General features: G+C 45.3%; 1 protein-coding gene across 1 annotated transcript; it reads right to left on the bottom strand.

The window, feature by feature from the left end:
- Positions 1-5600: 5600 nt before the first annotated feature.
- Positions 5601-12174, bottom strand: LOC102569389 (large ribosomal subunit protein P2). Its single transcript, XM_006266201.4, has 5 exons — positions 12064-12174; positions 9215-9338; positions 8442-8490; positions 6764-6850; positions 5601-5719 (listed from the first exon to the last, which is right to left on the bottom strand). Exons 2-5 carry the CDS (start codon positions 9335-9337, stop codon positions 5643-5645), a joined length of 336 nt encoding a protein of 111 aa, XP_006266263.1. The 5' UTR covers position 9338; positions 12064-12174; the 3' UTR covers positions 5601-5642.
- Between the last annotated feature and the right edge of the window lie 6526 nt (positions 12175-18700).

Raw genomic sequence — 18700 nt, 5'->3', positions numbered from 1 at the left:
TAGTTAGGAAGCTAGATGTCTAAGGTTGATGTACAGAGTTGTCTGCAAAACATTGCTGTAGTCTTTCATGAATATAATAAACAAGATTTTCTTTTATCAAGAAGGTGTACTTCTTTAACAGCACTCATCATTACAACATGGATCCACTCTCATTTGAATGGCATCTGTCCAGAGGAGGCCAGGCCTGGTGAAGACAGGTGACTCGTAAAGAAGTTGCACCTGATAGTGAAATGTGTATCCTCCTCCTGAAAGCCAACCTGCAGTATTGAGAATACCATCAGTGTGGAGTTTGATCCAGAACCCTGTGAAGTCTAAGGGTGTCTGGCCTTCAGAGTAGGCCCTACATGATTACACCACTCTGAAAAAAAGCAGCTGCCAGATGAATAGCAAGTACAGCAAACAGAAAGGAAAAAAGCCAGATTGGTATGAGATAATTAGCAGGGATGGAGAGTCTGAGCAGTCACCCAAGCTCCCCTGGTGGGATTACCAATGACAAATACACAGCTTGCTTTGGCAACCCAGGAGACACTGGACTCTTGAGATTCCTGAAAAGAGGTAGAGCACATAGCTCTGTGCCAAGTGAGATTTATTCCTGTTGCTAAATATTTAGTCATGCCATAAGATACGGTGAATCAGGCCATACCTTCAGAGACCTGCTTGGAGGGTCTTATCAATGAGGGAAGATAAGCTATGAATTATTCACTGTTACTTTTTCAATCACAGTGGGCATGTCTACATGTCATTGCTACTGCACAGTAGTGTTCTTGGGTACTAATCATATGGCGACGATACTGCACAGTAGGAACAAGCTATTGCACTGTAGCATTGGAAAAAATAAAGTGCAGTACTGGCCCTGTGCAAAAAGGCTGGTTACTGCATGGTCCTTTAGTACTTGCTTATGTAAGTAGTAAATGATGTCCAAATTGTCCATTGCTTGTGTAGATGCGGCCACAGACTACAAACCTCCTCCCATGACTACTTTCTTAATAAGAGGGTTACGTAGGAGAACCCTGTAATTTGAGCTCTATAAGCTGGAACTGTTTATGTTTAGGCATTAGCCATTTAATAATAAATTATGAACTGGGTCATATCTATTAATCTGACTGTTCATTAACTATTTGGGACACACTGATTCATTGGCTCATACTGGATTTGTATCCATGTTTGGTTATTCTCAGTACAAACACTTGGCCTCCTTGGGTTCTGAAATTAAATGGGAGATAAGGAATTACATATGACAGAGAGATTCTCTGCTTGGATACATACATAGTACAATTCCCATTGTTTTCCATTTATTTAAGTTATAACTATGCTGGTGCAGGGACCATCTCATTACGGTGTGTTCAGGAACCTTTAGGATGTCCCCACAGCAAAGTACCACCGTTTTACGTAGGTTCGCATATATTTGCCACGGCAGTATCTAACAATGGGACTTGAGAGCCCAAGTGGCAATAATGACTGATTAATGTCTCGCAGGTATGATGAAAGAATATGTCCATGAAGCTGTGGAAAATAAATCTCACCTTCAGTCCAGGTTACCTCGTGCTTTGGATGATGAACAAGTGATTGCACAAAAGCATGATGAAAAACACACCCAGCTTGAGCTTTCCCCCACAGGTGTGTCAGCCAGGCAGAACATCGTTGTGCCCGAATACAGTCTGAACAAGGAGCTCATTCAGGTCATGGAGACTGTCTTACATTTGTGGGGAAAGGTCATTAGCAAACTGGAGAGGAGCTAGGGGAAAATAGGAAACAACCCCAAACAAATGACCACACACACTCAAATGTTTTGCAGTAAAGGAGGGAACATACTGAGCTTCGCTCAAAGCATGTGAGCAGTCTGGGTGGAGAGGACTCCAGCTCTGTCTGATTCCAGAAGCTCCATCCCTAGCGCAGTCTTGGGCTACTGGTACATGAGCAAAATATTTAGTCCATAGGCCTGTGCGAGTAGGCAGCTATTCAATCTGGCTTTAGATCCAGCTGCTTCGGATGCCAGCGATCTGATCCAGAGCTCTCTACTGGGTTCCCGCTTTGATCCAGCCAAAGCAGCTCCGAAGCTTTGGAGCCACCTTGGAGATCCGGCCATAGGATATAATGGGGGATCAATGAAATAGCTACAACTTTTGTTGTTTTTTGTCCGATTTGGATGAAACATGCAGGGGTGGTAGACTCTGCTGGGAGCATGAAGCCTGACAAGTTTCAAGATCGGTGCAGGGGTTTGGGGGGAACTGCACCGCAAACTCTTGAAAGCAAAACTCATGTCACGTGTATGTGTTACACCATACAGGGGTCAAAAGTGCAGGGGTAGTAGGCCCCTGGTGAGGCCACAAAGCCTGCTAAGTTTCAAGATCAGTGCAGGGGTTGGGGAGGAATTGCACCTCAAGCTGCTGACAGGCAAAACTCGTGTCATGGGTGACACTGCATGTGTTAAGGTGCAGCAGGGTGAAAGCTGCAGGGATGGTAGCCCCTGCTGCGGCCACAAAGCCTGCCAGCTGTCGAGGAGATTGGTGCAGGGCTTCTGCGGCCCTGCAACTCTGGCTGCTGACAGGGAAAACTGGTGCCATGGGTGCTTGTGGGACTGACTGTGTCTGTCTTGGAGCGTGGGAGACACTACTGCAGGCCTGGCTGCTAAGCTGCTGTGTTACCAGTTACCAATCAATCATAATTTACTCAGGAACCAGCCCAATACACAGGACCTAGCTACTAGTAGCTACTAGATAATTTGTTAAGTAGCAACAATTAACACCTACAAAAGCACAAACTAAGGAGAAGATAGAATCAATACAGACCAATGCTAGAGGTAGGACTGGTTCCTTAAACAAAAACCTTTACGGAACCAGTTTAGAGGTGAGAAACCTCTAAACTGGTTCCCCAATTTAGAGGTGAGAAATCTGAAGCCCAGCGGGGAACAGTGACTTTAGCTGTGACCCCTAGGTAGTCAGGGGTGTAGCTCACACCAGAATCTGTCTCCTGGTGCCCTGTCCGGCAGGTCACATTGCCTCAGCTATGAATGGAAACCAAACAAGACTGTTTGCACAGTGCCAGTAAAGGACAGCAGCAACACGGTGAATAAAGAACTCCAGGTCTTTTTCTCCCATTCTCATTCTAGTGAGTCTTAGGAACTGCATTGTATGCTTTGGTACAAGTATATGGACAGAACTGGGATTGTCAGGCTGATCTTAACCTTCAAAATATCTGCCTTTAATAATAAATCCTTCTACACATCTCCCTATAGGCACTGAATTGTAGCTGCTTCCTTCCTACTGATGACACATCCCTCCCTTTTTCTGAGGCATGCCAAGTGCTCTGTAGCTAGTACTCCAAGGGAACACTCTTTCTAATCTCACTGCAACAGCCTTGTGAGGCAAAGCAACTCCTGCAGTAAGTTTTTCAGTTTAACAACCAATATAAACATCAGCCCTCTTCGACTATAGTTAAACCTGCGCAAATTCTTAACTTTCACAGCTATATCAGCTACTTCCAAAGCACCTTCCAGCTGTTAGTCAAGCCAGTCCCTTGGCTAGATCTCAATTTCCTTTTTGGCCTTTGGTCTACTGTTTGAGGTCACACAAGCTAGTTTCATTCTGAACACCATATACTTACAAGATAGTAAACCACAACCATTTAGAAATCATAAGCCAGGTCCCACAACATTGTATGGCAAAAAAAGATCAGGTGGAGTTATTTTTTTTTAAATTTCAGATGACGCTTCACTGCATGAAATTGCAGATGTGCTGAGGATTAAGGATAAACTTGATAAACTGGCCTGAAATTTAATCAAATTAAATTTAATTAGGACAAATGTGAAGTCTTGCTCTTAAGAGGGAACAATTACATGAACAGATGCATATGGGGGAATGACTAAGTAGGCTGCAGTATTGTGAAAAAAATTTAGGCTAGGCACACAAGTTACACACAAACTGGTTTAAATGATAAAAAAAAACTGCTTTAAACCTAACAGAAGTTCAGTGCACATAAACCAGGTTTGGCCATTTTGAAAGCAGTTTAAGACAAACCTGGTTGGATGTAGTATCAGATTTAACTGATTAATGTTAAACCAGTTTATGAAACTTCTGTCCCAGATCCCCTCCTGACTCGTTAACTCACAGTCCCCCAGCATCCCAGGATAATGTGCAGCCCTGGGCTGTGCTGTCTGCTCCAGCACAGCAGGGATGGTCCCATCCCCAGCTGTCACAGAGCTGAGGAACTAAAGCCTCTGCTCCCTGTCTGCCTGCCCATCAACCCAGCAGGATGGGGGGCAGAGAAGCAGACACCCAGGCTCCCCTAGCCCTGGTCTGTACAATGCAAGGGGAGGGAAAGCCCTGGCAGCTCAGCCACCTCTCCAGCCATCTATCCCCAAGAGGCAAGGAATGGAGGAGTATGCATCCCCTACTCTACCAGGCTGCAGGGAAGCAAAAAAGCCCCCCAGTGAGGGCTCCTCCACCCTCCTTGGGAGATCTGGCTAGGGGGACTGGTGCTGGGCTGGGAGGTGAGATTCGTCTCCCTTCACCTGAGGTGGATGGCTGGGGGATGGGGTGAAGTTGAGCCTATGCTAGCCTAGGTCCCTGGACTGTGGGGGTGAAGGGGCAGGAGCAAAAAGTCCCCCTTCCTCCCAGCCAGGCAATCCCCAGCCAAGGAGAGGGGGGCTGGTGCCAGGCTGGGGAGACTGTCTGCTGGCTCTCCCCTCCCTGTGGCTAACAGCAGGTGGGGGTGTGCGTTCAGCAGCCTTAAGAAGCATGGCCATGAGGGGTGGTGCATGTGAGTGTCCCCAGGTTCCTGGCCTGGGCCATGGCAGGCTTCTGCCCATCTTGGCCACCTGAACACTGAATGTATTTTTGTTTTGGTCATGGTCTAGGAAGTTGTGCTGTAGTGTTCAAATCGCAGATCTTACTATTGACTTGTTTAGATGCTAGTGCAGTGCCAATAACGTGGATGACTCCTATCCATCTTCTCATGGCAGTTTAAGCCTCAACCTCTGCTTGCAGACATTTTTGTTGTTGCCTTTGAGTGTCGTTTTTACAAAAGAAACTGAATGCAAATCCATGCTGAAGTGTCTGAGACTGCAACCACCATGAAAAATTGCTCATTTCCAAGATACCCTGTTATCTTTAGCATTTAACTGCATAATTCCATGTTAAATATGTCAAGTGAGTCTTTCAAAGCTTTTTTTCCCCCCCTTTTAAACACTCAGCCAATTTGCTTCTCCCAGTCCCCACACCAACTCTGACAATACAGTTATGTTTTCAGTCCATAACCTCACCGCACAGAGCAAACTGGAAAACCACAGGGAAAAAATAATTAAGTTTGTAGCTCAAAAACCTATACCTTTGATGCAGTGCATGGGTGTTACGTGCATCTTCTCATTAAAAAGAACTGTCCATTTTTACTACGCAAGATAGGATTATAGCCCAGGAGACCTGGTTTTCAAGCACTAACTCCAAGTACTGATATTTTCAAAGCAGCCTGAAGGAGTTCAGTTGTCAAGCTTTCAAGTGAATTCAGCGGGAACTGGGCACCTCCTCCTCTAATTCTGTTTGCAAATCCCAGCCAAGTTGTCTATATTTAATAGGTAAAAATCAATTTAGTAGCTAACGCAGCTCTAGTTTTTACTATTTTTATTGTTTTTTCCAAGAACAAAGTGATTAATCAAAAAGGCCAAATCCCATGTCCTCATCAGACTCTTCAGATTCTTCCTTCTTCTCTTCCTCTTTCTTCTCCTCTGTAAGTGTTAAAGAAAATGTAAATTTTGATTTTAAATATCAAGCATTTTTATGTCTACTGTCCACAGAACCAGGGGGAGAAGAATGGGATTTACAACCGTTCCCAGGAACACACCAAGTTATGGCAATCACATTTAAACTTTAGGAATAGTTCCTGAATATAAGGCTTCTTGTATCATTTGAAAGTGGTTTTCAGAAGTACCCAAGCAACTTGAATGCATAAAACCCACTTACATTTAATGGTAAAACTAGGCCCAAATTATTTCTGCATGTTATAAAAAGTGCAACCCTTAGTTGAAGTGTAATGCTAAAACTAATACACAAATAAACAAGAATACTGCTGAGATTTTCCCAAACCTAATTTTGATTTAAACATTTAAGTAATCCTTTAGAATATCTGCACTGTGTCAATTTTCTTTATCTCCCACATTTAAAAGAAGAATAGCTCTTGCAGAAATTATGCTTGCTAAGAAAAGTTAGGGGCTTGGGCTTCAGAGATCAACTGAAAAACAGCCGATGCCAGGAAGATCCTCTCCTTTTTAGTCTATTATAGGCGTTTTGTTTTCAGATGCAATACACCTGGCATGGCCACTGTCACAGAAACGCAATCCTCAACATTCATACTAGGCTCACTGAATTAGTGACCACATCCATTCTAGGAGGTGGAAGGTAAACCAAAAACTGGCATTAGCAGCAGAACTAATAAGGTCAATTCCCCAGGTGCAAGAACAATGGGTCACCAAGAAATACCTGATTTTGGTTAACAAGACATAAGCAATACCCCTACAGCAATGGCAAAAAGCTAGCGCTAAGTCCCTCATAGAAATGAATACCCAATTTAGCTACAGGTGTTTTAATGGTGGGAACTGTAGTACTGAACTGGTCCATGATGTAGCAAAAAAGAATCCAGAAATCTTTCAGCAACAAACAACCTCTTTAGGTGGTGTTGGCCCGGGGTGGAGTGGGAGGGGGGGGTGGTGCATAGCACATTTCCAATCCTACACAGTCCTCATGAATTCCCATGCATGAAAAATAAAACCTACCTGCAGGTGCAGCTCCACCACCAGCCGGGGCAGCAGGGGCTGCAGCGACAGCACCACCTGCTGGAACACAGGTTAATTTGGAGAGGCCTGTAAAATATGAGATGCCAGTAAATAAAACCATGAGGTAACACCTGGATCAAGTTACTAGAGGCTAAACACTTGACACAAGGGTCCGATCTGTGTCTACAATGGGTCTGAGAAATGCCATGTGCAGAGTGAATAGTGAGCTGAAAGTCAGTATTCCAGCATGAACCGGCCCTTCACTCTATATGCCCATGGTGACCAATTCAGGCAACTTGCCCAAAGATGCCCCTTTTGTTACTGAATATGGGAAGAAACTGCAACCATCCTCACTAAGCAGCAGCATCCTGAAGAGATTTACACATTTAAATCTGCAACACTACATCTTGATCTGACTAGTAAGGCTGAGTAAGTTCTCCATCGCTTAAGACTGTTTAAATCAGGACTAATGTCATTCTAAGTGACTTATTCCAATTCAGCTGCTAGCTGTTGGGTTTGCTCAAGGAACCACCAATTCTTGTTACACAGGAGGTCAGACTAGATCTTCTACACAGACCCTTTTTGCCTCAAATGAATGAAGCTCAACATTTCTAGTCTGACAGCCATGCCTCTAATAATGTGGTTATTTGAAACACAGATTTCAAAGTGGTATCATAAAGTCAGGAGACAAAGCAGACTAAATTCTGAAACTGTGGCCTTGAGAAATGAAAGTGTGTGTCTTGGTAAATTATGCTTATTAAGGTATATAGGAACTGAAAGTGTACTTGCAATGAAGACTTAAAATTCAATTTTTCTTGAAGCCATTATATCAGTACAATCAAGTGTACTTATGAATGCAACACAGAACCAAATCTGAAAGGAATTTAATGGACTTTTAGTGAGCAATCAACTTTTAGTGAGCTTCAATATCCTGTAAATGTCAGCCAAATTTGACAGCTGGAGAAACTGATGCAGGAGGATTATGACTTGTCCAAGGCCGCAGACAGTTTCACAGACTATTAGGATTCATAAATTCCTGAATATCACTCCCATGCTCAGATTGGACCAGACCATTTCATTTAAGTTCTAGCAGTTTTGAGCAAGCAAGGATTTTCATGGTAAGAAAAATGAATGGAATGTTAGCGTTTTCCATTACAGATACACATTTAAATTTGAAACAAAAGTATGTCAATTTTATGGTGAGGACAGCTCAACTGACAGAAACAAAGGGTAATATCAAAATTATGTTGGCCATATCACTTCATAACAGTCATAACAAGAATAATGTTTGGATATTAAGGTTCACTGCTGTCATGAGGCATGTGCTTTTCCCATGTAAAGCAATAAAATTTCCCCTTCGAATAAACTCAAGTTCAATAAATTTAACCTTGCAACAAAATACTCTTTCCTTTTGCATGAGAATCTAAACAACATTTTACTGTCAAATCATCTCTTTAAAACTGGATTTGAATTCTTGAGATAGCCTACTGCATTTCAATAAGCTGGTAACCAATGACCTGCCTGCAGAAACTGCTCTGCAGTCTCTACTTTTCCAGCCCTGTTTTGTTTAAATAAATATGAAACTCAGTACTGCAGTCCTTGACCTATCTAGAGAAATGCAAAAGAGATTTTTCTGCCCACTTCCATCTCACCAGCATGATCTTAAAACTGTTTTTACCTGAGTTGATAACATCATCGACATCTTTGCCACTTAGTTCACTGATGACCTTTATTATGAGAGAGAAAGACAGAAAGAGGTTAAAAGGTTTATCCTGGAATTCTGGCTGTTTGGTGTATTTAGTTTCTTGACTGGCAATTTCCAGTCTGTGTGTTAATCAGCAATGGGATGTGTGTGTGAGAGAGAGAGAGAGAGAGAAAAATCAGCTGGAACAGAGAAGAACAGGAGAAAGAACCGAGTTTATAAGCTAAATGGGTTTAGGGAAAAACTGTAATAGAGCTAATTCTAAGAGCAACATTAGCACAACATTTATCTAAGATCTCAGTAGAACTCAAAACATTACCCTAAAACATCTGCTATATGAACTGAATTCTTTACAACATTCGGATGGGAATATAAGCATAAACTGACAACCCAGCTGTATTTAGTGCCAAAAGCACACAATTAAAAACAAGCTATTTTTTTTAAAATCTAAATATCTTGGATAAGAAATTATTTAAAAACATTTTAGCATAACAGATTCTAAAAACAGCAGTCAAAAAAAATTTTTGGAGCAATGCCGAAATTTGGTTATGTAGCACTAAACACTTTCACTTAATTTGGTTTCTTAAAATAGTGCAATATCAGTGTCAATGAAAATACTAAAGATGATGATCCAAAATGTGAATTATTTTGTTTACAAATCTTCCAAAACAGCCAACAAGGATAAGTTCCTCTCAACTATTCCAAAATACAAGGGTGAAGAGGAATGCACACAAACACCCCAAACAAACCTTGTCGACACGTTCGTCATCTGCATCAATACCAACACTGCTGAGGATCTTTTTGATGTTCTTGGCTGTGGGGCTGTCATTCCCACCCAGGACAGCAAGCAGGTAAGCGGCCACGTAACGCATTCTAAAATAAGAAACAGAGGAAAGAACAAAAATGAGTGCTTTGGATTTAGGCAACTGTTGTTCTGGAAGGGCTCCCATAGCACATTAGAACCTGATGTACATCAAGCAGAATATGAACAATCACACCTCAACATATTGTTGGCTCTTGTTCAGCTTACAGAGTGCTGTACCCACCAGCTGCTTTTCTACAGTACAGCAGCGTAGTCAGTCTTTCCTTGTCCTTGTGCACAACACTGTTTCATTCCAACTGCGAGACTTTGCACTTGTTCTTGTTAAATTTCATCCTACTGATTTTGGACCATTTCTCCTAGCCCTACCCTCCCAACTCCATTCAACTTCATGTCATCTACACATTTGCTAAGTGCACACTCAATCCTATACTTCACTCGCCTGTTCATGCAAAATTATCCTTGCTTTCTCTCTCTCAGCTATAAGCAAAAGGCTAGCATTATAGGAGTCCATACAATTGCAATGCAATAGTAGGATTTCTAACCATTGTGTCAACTGCTCACTTAAATTCTACATGCTGGTAACTCTCATTTGAGAAGTGTTTTCAACCACACTACAAAACAAGCTGAAAAGATGCCAATGGATGTCACTGTACAAATACTCCACATGTCATTTTATATTTGTCCAGAGAAGGCCAAATATTGGCCATGGATGACGTAAAAGTCAAAGACTGTGCTTTAATTACGTTCCCTGCATTACAGAACCATGCATGTGGCAAACTCAGGGCATGGGGACTAGGTGGAGACCCGTGACATGCTCAGCATCTGCAAAGAGCAGCTCAGTAATGACCAGAGTAGGATTGTAGGAAAGTCAAGCTGGCCTATTTGTTGCACTCGCAGAATGTGAGCCTAGGCCTAAACAAAGAACTATAAGACCCCTTCTTAAGAAGGGAGGCCACTGAGGAAGACAATAACTGATTGCTTGCAACAAATAAAAAAGAAAAACAGAAAAGGGAGTAAGGTCACAGGATCAAAACAAGGGATCCAGAAGGGCACCCTGAGCAGAGTGCACTGGTCAGCACCCACTGCTCCCTGGGTCAAGGGAGCCTGTGGATGCTGTCCAGTGAAACTAGAGGAGACTACTGGGTACACTTCAGCTGAATCTGTGGGAAAAATAAAGATAAAACAGGGACGGCAGTGAGGGTTAAAGGTTTAAAAGGAGTGCACCGAGGGGGCAAAAAGAGCAGAGCATGCCAATCCCCTGGCCGGAGCCTCTTTGCTGCTCAGGTGTATCATGAGTTTGGCAAAGGCAAGGAAACTCAAGCTGGAGAGAACCTCGCGAGATGATCTAGTCCAGCCTCCTGCTCAAGGCAGGATCATCCCTGAGCAAACCAGACTAGCCAGAGGAATCCTAGGGGGGAAAAAAAAAACAAAGAAAGCTAGCAACAGCTTGAACAAGGAATGTCTGATGCTCCACAACTGAGCTCAGGCAACACCTACTGCTGGGTGGGGAAGGAGTTGGTCTGATGTGCTGGTTACGATTCTCTCTGCCCCTTTTCTATTATGCACTCCCCGCCCAAGACCTTACGGAGTCCAACCTCCTCCTGCCCCGAGCCAAGCTGGCCATCTATCTGACCAGGAAGGAGGCTGTGGCAGGGGGCACCTCTAGGGCAGCAGTTCCCAAACTGACAGACTGTGCACCACCCATTTAAAATGCTACAACCTTAAATACCACCAGCAAATTTTTGCCATATAAAACTAATCATAATAAATCTGTTAGCCCGTACCACTGACTGGGTTGTCTGCGTACCACTGCTGGTACCCGCACCAGACTGGGAATCGCTGCTCTAGGGACCGTGGAGCCATTTTCCCATTCCTGGTCTGTCCATGTCTCTAAGCAGTGTCCACCAGCTCCTTGGAGGTGTCCGAGGGCCAGCAAGCGCTGTCTGCTCCGTGTCCCCCTCTCTATACTCGCTTGGAACCCAACCTTCACTCCTGCCCTTGTTCTTTTATTTGCCCCCAAGCGATCAGGGATGTGCCCTTACCGCCCCCTTATTCAGGGCAGCTCACGGCTCAATTCAGCGGGCACCAGCCTGTTCCAGCAGCACCTCCAAGGCCTCCCCGAAACCCTGGGGCGCTCCCAGCCCTCGACACCCGTCCCTCCTGTGAGCCGACAGAGGGAGATGTGGGAGTGGCTACGCACGGGGCTACAGCCCCTGCGCCGCCTGCTCCACCGCCTCCCGCTGCGCAACTCCCGCCCGGCGCTGCTTCCTTCACGCTCCAGCCCAAAATATCAAACGATCGCACCGAGAGCTCCAACTTCGCCAATTTGCTGAACAGCCGTCACACGCAAGCATTCAAACAGGCGCGCGGCTACGTCTCCGTGAAACAGAGACAGCAGATAAAGTCGGGAGCTGATGCATTTAATCGAGGTAAGCGGCAAAAGGTCCCTAAATCATCGATGAAACCTATAGGGACGCGCTGGCAGCAAACCCAAGTAACACCCTGGGCGTGACCGGGGTTTGGCACGTGCCACATCCCCTCTCCGCCTCCAAAACGATGGCACATTTGTGGGCACTGTTCCCATGACTGATCCCACATGGTACACGGGTGGAAACCACCGCACACGTGCGGTGATCCTCAAGGCCTAGCAGCGCTGCTCGCCTGGGCCTGGGCCTGGGCCCGGGCCCCCGCCTCCCTCGCCCCCTGCTCCCTTCCCCCTCGCCCTCGCCCTCGCCGTGCGGAAGGTGAGGCCCAGCCCGGCCCGGCCCCGCTCACTTTAAGCCCGGGGCGGACGCGAAACGCGTTGCACGCTTGTCCTACACGGTGCTGCCGGAAGGAGGTCGCCACGGGGTCGCCCGCACGCTACGCAGGGGCCGGAAGTACGGGTCAGAGGGCGGGGCGAGGTGGATTCAACCGTCATCTCTCCTCCCCCCCATCTCTTTTCCTTTCCTTTCCCTAACAACGCCCCCCCTCCAGCGGCGTCGAATGATGTCATGAAGCCGTTGATGATTTTTATGCAAACCGTTGATGAGGCTATGGAAACCGTTCCGCTCGCGCGCTGGCGCAGAGCGCGGAAGCGGAGGGCGCCATCTTGGGAAAGGGCAAGGGCAAGGGCGAGGGCAGGGGGGGTTAACCCTGTCATGGCCGGGCGAGGGAGGACGACGCACCCCGAGGCTGTCACGCCTGTGCACGTGCTGAGAGGACTGAGAAATGCTCTCCTCTTATCCTGAGGCAGGAGCCAGCCCCTCACAGGCCCCAGAGAAATGCTTCCACCTCACCAGCATGATCTTAAAACTTAAAAAAAAAAAAAAAAAAAATCCCAGTTGATCACGTCATGGGCATCTTTGCCCCCGAGTTCACCGATGACCTTTATTCTGAGAGAGAAAGGGGGTTAAAAAGGTTCATCCTGCAATTTTGGCTGCTCCGTGTTTTTAGTTTACGGATGCCAGCGATTCCCAGTCTGCGTTCATCGGCATCGGGACGCGCACACGAGGAAAGACCGAGAAAACCAGCAGGAGCGCGGTGACGAACAGGAGAGAGACCCGAGTTTATCGGCTCCACGGGTTTAGGGGCACAACTTTGCGAAGAGCAACATTAGCAAGACGTTTCTCCAAGATCACGATAGCACTCAAGGCATGACCCTAAAATATCTGCTGTATGAAGCGAATTCTTTACAACGTTAGGACGGGAATATAAGCGTAACGCACCAGCCAGCTGTGTTTCGTGCCAAAAGCACAAAATAATTAAGAACAAGCTTTTATTTTTTTTAAAAGCTAAGTATCTTGGATAATAAATTGTTTAAAGACACTTTTAGCACCATAGATGCTAAACACAGCAGTTGAAAAACATTTTGGAGCAATGCCTCTAAGTCTGGTTATGTAGCACCAGAGCTAATGCTAAAAGCAACATTAGCACAACATTTATCCAGGGCTAGTGCCTCAGAGACTTGTTTTAATGAAAAGCTGAATGATGCGACTTGTGAGAAGCATCCTGGCACGCGCTGCAGGCGTACCTATGCACCCGGGATGTTGCAATTCTTACTGAAATGCAGCTGTTTTCGTGATGAAATGCAGCTGTATCCTAACACAACAGAAGGGAAGCTGAAGCCGCAGGCGAGTTCCAGATTTTGACCAGGACTCCCAGAGAAATATTTGTGCCAGGAGGGCCGTTAAAGGTTTAGTGGCTAGGAATAGTAACCGTCTGGTCACACAAAGAGCTTTGCTTTCACAGCACCGCCTAGCATGAGCTGCTTAGTATCCACACGGATGCAAGAGGGGTTGAATCACTCCACTGCTTCCCTGCAGGAGTTCACTTTTTAATTTATCCATTTGATCACTAACCCAGCCTGATGCCATCTAGCCTTAGACCAGACTGTAAGATCACACCCTGAGATGGCACAGCTTCAGGATGAATGCTGTTTTAATTGTGGGGTCCAAGACCTCCTATTCAGCCTTTAATTGTTATATCTTCAAAGGAAGCGTTAAAGTCTTCCTACAGAGAAGATGGTTGAGCCTTCCTCCTACTCACTGCTGCAGCGTTTGTCAGATAAATACAGATCCCACTGGACAATATCCGAAATTGTGCAGCTGTTTTTCTGATGAAGAGCAGTGTTATGGTGCCATCTGGCGGAGGAAGCCTTGTTTCTGAAGTGCTGAATTACAACACTTGTAACCTGGTTGGAAGAGGATCCCAGCGTGTGCTCCAACCAGTGGCGGAGGGTTAGACTAGATGATCCATTCAGGTCCCTTCTGACCCCTAACTACTATGAAACTATGATGGATCTAAGTATCAGTGCCCATAGCTCCAGGAAAATACCCTGGTAGTCCATAGAAGCATTTAGAGAAAGAGAAGAGCTGTATTAGGAAAGGAATAGAGAATCCTATGGAAAATATTCCTGTGCCTTCATACATATTGATGATTATGATGATCGTTGCCATCTCTTATTTCTAAGATATGAGATAATCGATGTCTTTCAGTTATGTATCATGAAAACGATTCAAAATCTTTTTTTGCTAGGATCATTTCAACCTTGTGGGATAAAGCACCAAATTCATTTTAAGGAACAGTCCTGCTTGGCTCTGAGGGATTGACCAGATGAGGCTTAATATGTAGTGCTTGCATCTGGGATCTGTGCCATCTAAAAGGTAATACTCGTGCTTCAGAGCATTGCAGACATGCAGCTGACTTACCAGACAGAGTCAGTGTTGCACCAACATTGTAAAGCGAAAGGTTTCTTAATGTAGCACTCTTTGGATTTGCTTAATAATTGATGGGACTAGTAACGGTCATAACCAAGAAGTATTAAACATGCCACACACTATAGTAAAGCTTCAGCATCCATCACGAATTGATACAGGAGGAGGAGGATAATGTGATTACTATGCACTGCATATGTACAATGTTTGTCCAAACTGTCATCTGAGAAGCATTATTCTTAGATAAGAAGCATGTACTTATGTCTGAAAATCCACATGCAGTGATTTGCTTTGTGACCTGGGGTAAGTTGCTATCTGCCTTTGTTTCCTTATCAATAAAACAGGGTGTATGTGTGCCACACAGATAGTTTCTGTGGATTAATGAGTTAATGTCTGCACAAGGATTTGGAGCATGTCGCCATCTGGACCACCTGGATCAGTTTTCCACTTGTAAAATGGGGATGATAATCTTTCCTTATGTCAGAGGAGTGTCATGGGAGTAAGCATGTTAATGACTGTAAGGTGTCCTGTTACTATGGTAATAGGTGCCAGATAAGTGCCTGCATAGATGGCTGTTAATTCCTGGAGAGTACGGAAACCAGGGCTGACTAATTATTTTCCTGAGATGCTCATAAACAAGAATAATTACAATTTCTTTTCTACAACAGGACTATAAGGGAACAGGCCAGTTTCCCACTACAAAACACTTTCTCTTCTTCAAAGAAGAGATGTTGTGTAAGGCTGTGTAAGGTTTTCTCTCCATGCAGAAATAATGGTGTTTTGGTGACTGTCAAGGGTAGTAGCTCTCAGGTACATTCACCTTAATGTAGCCAAGGGCACAGTTGAGAAGCAGTGCTGCCCTGTGGAATGAAAATCAGGAGACCCATATGCCTTCCTCATTCCGGGTGTGATCGTGGGCAAACTATTTCCCTTCCAGCCCTTGTCTGTCTTGTCTATTTAAATACACAGTAGTAAGCATTTAGAGCAGGGACTGTCTCTTACCATGTCTGTACAAAGGAAGGCTAATTGCAGCTGAGGCCTCATCTATTGACATACAAATCATAGTATTTAAGGGCCTTCATCTCATTCTGTCACACTAGAGACCAGCAGTTAAGCTTAGTAGATGGCTCGGGAGTGGCTTCAAGTGGCTTAGAGGGCTTGTGAGTGCTGCCCTGGGACGTGCACTCTGGTTCTTAGTCTTGAGTAGGGGCTGGCAACCTTTTCAAGCCACCAGCTGGCTACAGTCTAGTACAGGCTTCGGTGGTGTGTGGGCAGCAAGCCAGGATTTGCTTGTGCCTGTGCTGGGGCTAGGCATTTGGGAACTGCAGTGGTGCTGCTGTTGCATTTACTAGCCCCCTGCACCCTGGCTGGGTGGCATACAGTGGGGAGCTGTATACAGCCCAGAGGGTTGTCTGAATGGAAGAGAGCTCCACTCTTCCATTCAGAGGGAAGCTGTGCCGGGGCTGTGCAGCTGGGAATTGCATGCCACTGCTGCTCCAAGCCCTGCCGCTTGCCAGCTGCAGTGCGGGTGCAACTTTTGGCCAGTGGGAAGCTGTGCTGGGGCCAGGTAGCTAGGAGTTGCATCTGCATTGTTGCTGCCTATCCCTGCCCTGGCTGCAGCAGGGCACAGCTGGATGCTGCCCAATCCTGGCTCAGTTCCCCACTGGCTGGAAGCCGTGCCTAGGCTGCAGCCTGGAAGTGGGGGCCAGGGAGGAGCAGTGGCGATACAGGCCCGCCTCCATAATTGGGCAGGGGCAAGTCCTTCTGGATCTGTGGGCCAGATCCAGTGGTTCAGCAGACTGAATCTAGCCTACAGGCTGTATGCTTCTGGCCCCTGGTCTTGGGCCTTCTATTTTGCTATGCTTCTACTCTACCTAAGTGCCAGTTTCTGGTGCTGCAGCAAGTGGGAGAGCCTTATTTTTTTGAGGTGGTGCTCACGTTGGGAGGGGGTTCTAGTGAGTGAACCCTCCTGGGTCCTGATCTCTGCAAGTCCTAGCTCTCTTTATGCATGCTTACTAATGCAACTGCAAGGATTGCTGGCTGCCATTGGCTCAATTTGGGCTATTCCTTAGGTTAGACAAAGCTTAAAGAGCAAGCCGTGGCATCCTTTTTCTCATGTGAGTAACTATTGAGGAGAGCTTATGTGGGTAGCCATATCGAGGAGAGTGGCTCCAAAAACAATGCATATTGAAAGCTAGAAAACCTCCCCAGGCAATGTATTGGCTGCAGCATGCAAGAGCGCAGGCAGACACGCTGGTGTAGGCGGTGAGTTCATTACTGATTTATAGGGTTATTTCCCATGCCATGCATGCACATTCCTAGTTCCTGTTGGTGCTCTGGGGAGCTGTGGCCCAGGCTGATAACTAAAAGACGATTGCAGACAAATGGCAGAAAACAGACCTGAGAGAGTCTTGTAGCTCTGTGCTTTAAAAAATGCACATCTCCGATAAACAGTGCTAGTGACAGAGTAGAGGGTACAGCCTGGTGTGCTTCTGAGACCTGATCCTGTCTGTGCTGAAATGAATGGCAGAGCTCTCTCTCTAGGAGACAAAGGGTGATTCTGTGGGTAAGGTATTGGCATCTCAGGAAATCTGGATTCACTTTCAAGTTCTACCAGAGGCTGTCTATATGGCTTCCCTAGACTAGTCCTTTCACAACATCTGATGAAATGAGGTTCAGCCCATGAAAGCTTGTGACACATACATGGGGATACAGGTTTTAGCGGTGTTGGTTACAGGCAAAAATATTCAGAACTCTTGGTGGAGGTGGTATCTTTTATTAGACCAATTAAATCGTTGCAAAAAAAATTCTTTACACACACACACACACACACACACACACACACACACACACGTTTAGTTTGGTTAGTCTATCAGGTCCAAACCTACCCTGCCTTCTCTTGACCGGATTAGCAGTGGATCTCATGTTGATGAGACTGAACATACTCTGCCCATCTGAATCTGCTGACCTATGCCAGAGCCAGACACAGCTTCTGTCTGCTGGCAGGAGGGCTTGTAGTTGCTCTCTATTTGTGCAAACACACACAGATACACTTCTACCCTGGGGTCCTTCATCATTGTTTCAAAAACAGCTAATTGAGGCCTGAGCCTGTCCCATAACATTCACAAAGCCTCACTTGGTTTCTGGCTACCATTTCTAGATGTACAAGTTGGTCAAACAAGTTGTTAGATTTCAACACAGAAATTGTGTGTAGTTCTCTGGCCTGTGCTAGGCAAGAGGTACCATTAGCTGACCATAAGTGTCCCTTCTGGCATTACAACCTATGCATCTTTGAAACCTGCTTAGATCCAAATTGCCCTGGATGAGATGTTTAGTTTACTCGAGCACAGAGATTTTCAAATACAGTACCAGGACACTCTAGGGTACCATCAAACCCTTTGAAGGGTTCAAAGAGGTGTGAGGAGATAAGCATACAAGCTGAGAGCAGATAAGCACAGGCTCAGGCTTAGATTTATTCCTGCCTGCTTATGCACTGATATATGTACTAGTTGTTGAAATTGGGTGCCATTCAATTCACAGATGATATGGAAGGGTATCTCAAGTCCAGTGAGGGGGTGCCTCAAATCCAAAAAAGGTTGAGAACAACTGCTCTAGCATTTTTATATCTATTCTACATGGTTACATTATCCCCAGAACACAGGGTGGGTACCTTTGAATTGTAACAAAATTTAATTTTATAGATTTAAGTTGTAAATATAGGGGAGATTCAGGGATTCATCTTTCAATGAGATTTGGGTGCCTTTCTGCCCTTCGTGCTTTTGCAAATCTCCCCATAGTTAATAAATGACTTGAGTCTCTTTGGAAGAAAGTTGCTTTCAAGCAGCAATAGATGGCAGTGGACTTTGGATCAGGCCTATAACATGAGTTGATAAATGCTAGGGTAGGTGGCACACACAGTGTTTGTGGGCTGGGTTGCTCAGGCCTTTGACAATCCAGTCACTTCTTTACATGCTTAAAGATGGATTTAGCAACTAAATTTGAGCACCTTGCTACTGAGTGAGAAGATCTGATTGTACCGATATTTATGCTTTTCAGACTTCATTGGGGGTTTCCAGGAGCATCTGCTAGTTGACTTGATCACTGTGAGCGTGTCTACACATGATGCTTTAATACACATTAGCCTAAGTTAATGTGTATTAATGGCACGTCTACATGTGCGTGTCTTTACTGTGCATTAAAAATGGCAAATTTAGACT

The sequence above is a fragment of the Alligator mississippiensis genome, chromosome 14 (assembly GCF_030867095.1).
Source record: "Alligator mississippiensis isolate rAllMis1 chromosome 14, rAllMis1, whole genome shotgun sequence".
Classification (NCBI taxonomy): domain Eukaryota; kingdom Metazoa; phylum Chordata; order Crocodylia; family Alligatoridae; genus Alligator; species Alligator mississippiensis.
This window is presented reverse-complemented; position numbering and strand designations above follow the sequence as displayed.